The sequence below is a fragment of the Glycine soja genome, chromosome 14 (assembly GCF_004193775.1).
Source record: "Glycine soja cultivar W05 chromosome 14, ASM419377v2, whole genome shotgun sequence".
Classification (NCBI taxonomy): domain Eukaryota; kingdom Viridiplantae; phylum Streptophyta; class Magnoliopsida; order Fabales; family Fabaceae; genus Glycine; species Glycine soja.
In genome coordinates this window covers 11986007-11993302 of record NC_041015.1, presented here as the reverse complement: position 1 = coordinate 11993302, position 7296 = coordinate 11986007, and the positions used below count along the sequence as shown (strand labels likewise).

The 7296-nt window shown below is 36.7% G+C and overlaps 1 protein-coding gene across 1 annotated transcript; it reads right to left on the bottom strand.

Annotated features, from left to right (window-relative positions):
• On the bottom strand, nt 1-1657 carry LOC114383813 (rop guanine nucleotide exchange factor 3-like). The gene is made up of 5 exons (XM_028343548.1): nt 1549-1657; nt 1316-1470; nt 1147-1221; nt 755-1051; nt 1-324 (listed from the first exon to the last, which is right to left on the bottom strand). Exons 1-5 carry the CDS (start codon nt 1655-1657, stop codon nt 1-3), a joined length of 960 nt encoding a protein of 319 aa, XP_028199349.1.
• Between the last annotated feature and the right edge of the window lie 5639 nt (nt 1658-7296).

Genomic DNA, 7296 nt, shown 5'->3' with positions numbered 1-7296 from the left:
CTAACCAACCATAAACCGTATCCATTTATTAAGAAAGATCAAGAAGAAACAAGTAATACTAGAAAACAGAAAACATGAGATGCAGATTTTTTCACTTTGGTCAGTGTCAGCCATGAGATCCTTAACTTTGTTCCATGATGTTTTTGAATGGCTCAGACAAGCTTTTCGCCTCCAAGTGAACATTGAAGATTCAACCTTATCTGCCAGCTCAAGTGCTTCATGTTCAGAACTTATTTTGAGACAGTCAAGAAGGTGATCAGGTGAGAACTTGTCTGCAAAATACATATAGCGGTAAATTGTGTCCCCTAGACTTGTTCTTCCACTCTAATGTTATAGAAGAGAAAAATAAGTGAAAACATGAAAACATACTACTCAATGCGTTCTATGCAACCAAATTATTTGTAGTGATGAGTGATGACTAGTCTTGGTTTCACTTTCATGTATAACACTTATTCTCCTGCACAAACTTCATTCTTAGTTCCTTTTGTGATTAATTTCAAGGAGATAAGCATAAGACTAATAGAGGATTTCATTGAATTTACATTTTTAGCATCATATATGATTCAATGAAATTATATAATCCTTTTCTGTGCAAGACTCATCTACAACTATCTTGCCCTATAGCAACTTAGTGGAATCCTGAATCACATATAAAAAATATTTCAGCTGTGCAGACTCATTCCTTGGATTTTATGTAGACTGAAACTTGGAGAAACAAAATAGTCTTTAATAACAATTGGATATGAGGACTAACCTTGGGAAGATTAGACATATATGTTTCTGGGATATCCATCTCTGCAAGAGCACTGCTATTTATAGCCATTGCAGCTTTATGAATTTGATTAGCACAATCTCTTTTCTCATTCAAGTGCTTCCTTGACTTATCAATAAGGCCCCCAAGGTGAACACAAGGAACCGGCAGCCACCACTTCTCATCTTTCCTCTGAACAATCCTTCGAAATGAGCCTCCTCGTGATCGAGTTGAATTCCTTGATATGGTCCCTTGCTCCGCGTACCAAAATTTAGTATCCTGGAAACTATCCAATATTTCCTGTAAAACAAACAAATAAATAAAATTGTGAGGCACAAAATCTTTGGATGAAAACAGAGTTGTCACAAACAAGAAGCATTTGAAATTTGTCTTACTATGAGCATTGTGTCAAGCTTCTGCAAAGCTGGGAGGTTGATGTAAATATCTGATCTTGGCTTACTTGTCATCATCTAAGAGACACCACTAGATAACATATTAGACACATTATGAGATGCACAAAAATCTTCATTATCCTTATAATTAAAGGGTTTAGAAATAATTCACCTCCACAATTGTGCCATCTTCTAAATATTGTGCAGTTGGGGAAAATTCTAGTATGTAATCACACACAGATAGAAGACAATTCATTTCTCTTCTCCACATAGCCTTCTTCTCAGGCTTCAGAGGCTCCAACTTTAAATTTTGTCCAAAAGCAGTTGCTGCAAATTCCCAATTCAAATAAGTTAAACCATAGCCATACTATTGGACTATGGTATTGGTACTATTAAAAAAATTATCGTAGAGATTGGTAATTGAATTTGATATTGTAACTGCAGTGCAGACACCTTTCCCAACACCAGACATGTCTTCCCCCAATAGAAGCTTTGAAAATCTTTCCCTCATCATATCAAGTTCTATAAATAACCACAAAACTGAGTTAATTTCTATATAACTGCATATTTTCACATAGGAAAAATTCACAAGCTGAGTGCAAACCAACCTGTCTCTAAGAGGTCAAGGTCATCAGATTTCTCATCCACCGAGTGTCTGTGCTGCTTCACTCCTAACATTGAAATAACAGCTTGACTAGCTCCATGTTTCATTGGTGTCACTATTAGAAAATATGCTTTATACATCAGTTATTTATGACTTTCAACATCGGTTTTTGAACCGATGTTGAAAGTACCGACATTGATAGTATTATCGTTACCATCGGTTTTTTAAAAACTGATGTTAACGTAAAATTACCAACATCGGTTATATAAATAACCGATGTTGCTAATATGAATTATACCCAAAAAATGTATATTAATGTTGAAAGTTAACATCGGTTTTTACAAAAAACCGATGTTAACGAATGTGTTAATGTTGACAGTTAACATCGGTTTTCTGTAAAAAACCGATGTTAACGACTGTGTTACTGTTAACAGTTAACATCGATTTTTTCAAAAAATTGATGTTAACGTTAGTTAACATCGATTTTCTATCAAAAACCAATGTTAACGAATTTGTTAATGTTGACAGTTAACATCGGTTGTTTGTAAAAAACCGATGTTAACGAATATGTTACTATTGACAGTTAACATCGGTTTTTTCAAAAAACCGATGTTAACGAATGTGCTACTATTGACAATTAACATCGGTTTTTTATAAATAATGTGCTACTATAAAAAACTGATGTTGTTTTCAGGAATATTTTTTAAATAATGTCTTTGTTTTTACAAAAAAACCAAAATTTAACCTGTAAATTTAAAATCAGACCACACAGCATACAACATATATCATTTGCATTCTGCTTTCAAATAGGTTTTAGCAAAAAACTAGCTATCAACAAAGGTTATTCAATGTTAAGATGAAACAACAATTGTAAAAAATGTAATGCAAAGTATGTAAACTAATTAAGTAACCTAAAGTTACGTAGTTGCCTAACATCCTATGTTTGATTTCTAACTTTTAGATAATACTGTGCCCACTGGATGCGAAGCGCCTTGAATCTCTCTGCTTCCAATGGTCTAACTTCATTAAAATACTGCATGATCAAATAAAAAAATAAATTAATAATGTAATAACAATTATAAGAAAACCAACTATGTTTGAAATAAACAATTACCGTCTCCCAATTATTCCTAAAAGATCCTAAGATTATCGTGGACATCCAGTGCATCACGTAGTAGCCACATTCAGTGATTCCTTTTTATCTATTACACTAAATACATAATGAAATTTGGATATTAATTAAACGTTAACTGCAATTACTGTACACACACATAAAATATATATAAGTAGAACTTTTATTTAAATCACGTACCTTAACAACAATCCACCAAGCAGTAGCCTTGGATTTAGGTTGTGGAGTATCATCAAGTCCTTTCAAAGCACTAGTGTTGAATACGAGGAACATTATTGATGTTGTTGAGTTATGCCAATGAAAATGTAATGAAAACAATACTGAACTACTAATTATTCCCTTAAGGTAGTTGTCTGGCCTGTTATGTAAAGAACAAAACCAGACAACTAGGTTTTCCTTAGGCAGAATGACAACCATTTGCCAGTGTCCGCTGCAGTAGAGATGAATATGGGTTATTGTAGTAGTATAGATTATTTAAATTCAATTGTTGTGTTTGACTTACCCTTTCAGGTAGGCTCCAAGGTATACATCTCGTTTTGAACTCTTTATCCAACTCTTGATGTAACTTTCGGATTCAAATTGTGATTGTCCAGATCTCTGAATGGATTGTGACTCGAGGAATCCATACACATCAGAATTCCCCGCTCGAACACTTGTCACAGTCAGATGGCTGTGTTGTTAAGCCAAAGTTAATTATGTATGAATTTAAAACAATTACTTTGGTAATTAACAGTAATCTAAAATGACTTACAGAATCCACAACTGTATAACAGATATGTTGAGACATTGACCATCGTGTGCAATTTCAGAGAGATCTTCGTGCTTTATATAAAACGGGAAGTTTTGATTAAACACCCCGAATATGGTAGCATCCCACACAACCTAGAGAGGCTTTAAAAACAGTTGTAGGATGGTCAATGTCATCAGGTACAGGGGATCATCGACCTCTTCATCCGGGCTTTCTGGAGGTTTTGCTGGAGACACAGCTGCCTGTTGATCAAACATAGTTAATTAACAAGTTTTGATTACAGTTAAAAAATTAATTGAAAAAAAAATAAACATATAATCAAAGTAAAATACATGTTCTGATAAACGCTTCACAAGATGTGTTGGCCAAGCAAGGAATGTGTTAAGTGTCTGCCCCACTAAGGTAACCTTGTCAGTGGGTACAAGAACGAGAGCCTCTGCATCTTTAACCTCCTCAACACCAACCTTGACTTGGGCATACAACAAAGGGATGTTGTGAACTGTTCTGGATCCCTCATAAAGTCTTCTTAGGGCAACCAGGCAGGAAGGATTTTCTTCAATGTATAGCCCGCATTTGTCTGAGTCACCCGTCCCTGGATCGTTCCATGAGGGAGCAACACAACTCTCCTTTGTGCTGACACGAGGACCTGAGGGACCAACCTCTGGCTCTTGAGGTAGTGTAAGTCCCTGTGATTGCATCTGAGACTGAAACTGGGACTGCATCTAGCTAAAGGATGCCATCAGCTTTCAACTGAGCAGTAGGGACTTCCTTCCAGGTGTCATATGTCACGTCGACCTTATCACGAGCAACAATCCCCAAATATGTTACAAATTTCGTTTATTGTAGGCCAAGTTCACGCAAAAAGTTACAAAGTTAATTATTGTTTCGCAAGCATCGGAGTTTTGGAGTTGTCTTTTGGTTTGCCACTGCTGTGATCCCACCTATACTTGTTGTTGTTGACCGAACTTGTGTGGTATGTATTTGTTTGACTAAGCAATGATAATTTCATGGTTATTTATATATAAATTTTGTGTTACATAAGCAATTATGTGCATTTTGAGTGATCCTAGATTCCCGTTTGAGATTTTATACAACGATTAATACAGATAGTTTGGATTAATCGTTGTATGGAATCTTGAATTGTCCGTTTGGACAGTTTGAGAGGACAATCTTTTATAGTAGATTAATACTTATATGTTGTTTGTCTTTTCTTAAATTTGTTGAAATTTTGGTATACTACATTTCACTTTGTTCTTCGAGTGCATACTTGAATGCGTTGCATGAATACATGCACCCGCTTTCATCTCGTGTACTTGGAGACATAGTTGAAATGTTGCCGAAATTTCAACAAATTTAGAAAAGGCAAATAACATATACGTATTAGTCTACTAATAAAAGACGTCTTCTTGAATGGGATAGGGCCACACCTCTAATGAAACAAGTGAGGTTTATATGCATGTTACATAAGATGATAATGTATGACAGCAAAGGGAAATCATGGATCGAAGTTGGATGCAAGCATCACTCATCAGTGATGAGTATGAGAATGGAGTTGAATAATTCCTCCAATTTACTGAATTGAATGCACCATCATTGCGGGGTAAATATTTTTGTCCATGTGTGAAATGTGGGAATGGGAGACACCATGTAATAGCTGAGATAAGAACACATCTTATATGTCACGGGATCACTCCAACTTACACAAGGTGGATATGGCATGGGGAATTGCTAGAGAACCCATCAATCTCTCAGACTAACCCAGTTGATGTGGACATGGGAAACCGTATAGAAGACATGATTCGCGATTTGGGACAAGACGGATTTCAACAAGCACATGCTCCTTTGTATGACAAAATAGAAAATGATTCGAAGATGCCTTTGTATCCAGGGTGCACAGCTTTCACAAGGTTGTCAGCGGTATTAGCTCTAGTAAACTTGAAGGCACGATTTGGTTGGAGTGATAAAAGCTTCACCGAAATGCTGGTCCTGCTAAAAAAATTGCTTCCTCAACAAAACATGTTGCCAAAGAGTCAATATGAGGCAAAGAAGATTTTATGTCCAGTGGGAATGTCATACCAGAAAATCCACATATGTCCAAATGATTGCATTTTGTACAGAAATGAGTTTGCAGAGATGCGCAAATGCCCTACCTGTGGTGTATCACGCTACAAGGCCAACACTGACAACTTCGTTGATGATATTTCCCCTAATAACACTCGTCCAACAAAGGTTTGTTGGTATCTTCCAATAATACCAAGGTTTAAGCGCTTGTTTGCTAATGGAGATGATGCTAAAAACTTGACGTGGCATGCAGGCGGAAGGAAAAGTGATGGACTGCTCCGACATCCGGCTGATAGTCCGCAATGGAAATAGTTTGATTCCTTGTATCCTAATTTTGGGAATGAGCCTAGAAATCTAAGGGTTGCTCTTGCTTCGGATGGAATGAATCCGTTTGGTAAATTAAGTACCAATCACAGTTCATGGCCTGTTTTGCTCATGATTTACAACCTCCCTCCTTGGTTGTGCATGAAGCGAAAATACATAATGCTCAGCATGATGATAGTGGGTCCAAGACAGCCAGGGAATGATATTGACGTGTATCTTGCTCCATTGATCGAAGACCTGAGGATATTATGGGAACATGGGGTTGATGTCTGGGATAGTTATTTGCAGGAGACTTTTACGTTGCGTGTAATGGTTTTTTGCACCATAAATGACTATCCAGCATATGGCAACTTAAGTGGATACAGTGTCAAAGGCCATTACGCATGTCCTGTATGTGAGAAAGGTACTGCCTTCGTCCAACTACAACATGGAAAGAAGATTGTATACACAAGGCATTGAAGATTTCTAAAACAGTATCATCCGTATCGACGTTTGAAAAAATCTTTTAATGGATCTCAAGAACACGAAACTGCACTGCAACCATTACAGGGCAAAGAAGTTTATAATCGCGTGAAGGACATCATAAATATCTTTGGCAAGACACAAAAAAAACCTCCAACTGACAAAACATACGGAAGAAAAGATCCATTTTCTTTGATCTTCCATACTGGTCTGATCTTCATGTTAGACACTGTATAGACGTGATGCACATGGAGAAAAATGTTTGTGACAGTTTAATTGACACCCTTCTTAACATTAAAGGCAAAACAAAGGATGGTTTGAAGTGTCGTCAGGACTTGGTTGAAATGGGTATAAGAGAATAGTTGCACCGAATATCACAAGGTTCGCGAACATATCTACCCCCAACATGTCACACGATGTCAACAAACGAGAAGAGGAGTTTTTGTCATTGTTTGCGTATGCTTAAAGTTCCACAAGGATACTCTTCAAATATAAAGAGCCTTGTGTACTAATGCAACATCTATTACCTGTAGCGATTCAGGGAATCTTGCTTGTGAAAGTTCAGGTTGCCATAACACGGTTGTGTTTTGTTTTTAATGCTATTTGTAGCAAAGTAATTTACCCAGCAACATTGGATGAGTTGGAGGAGGAGGCTGCCATTGTCTTTTGTCAAATGGAGATGTATTTTCCTCCATCATTTTTGGACATAATGGTGCATTCAATTGTTCATCTAGTGGGGGAGATCAGAATGTGTGGGCTTGTTTTCCTACGTTGGATGTATCCAATTGAATGCTACATGAAAGTGTTAACGAGGTACACGAA

Coding starts and splice junctions, on each gene's coding strand:
- LOC114383813 (XM_028343548.1), bottom strand. CDS start 1,657: ATGATGAGGGAAAGATTTTCAAAGCTTCTATTGGGGGAAGACATGTCT. Junction 1,471..1,548: donor TTCAATTACCAATCTCTACG/ATAATTTTTTTA, acceptor GGGAATTTGCAG/CAACTGCTTTTGGACAAAAT. Junction 1,052..1,146: donor AGCTTGACACAATGCTCATA/GTAAGACAAATT, acceptor TTTGTTTTACAG/GAAATATTGGATAGTTTCCA.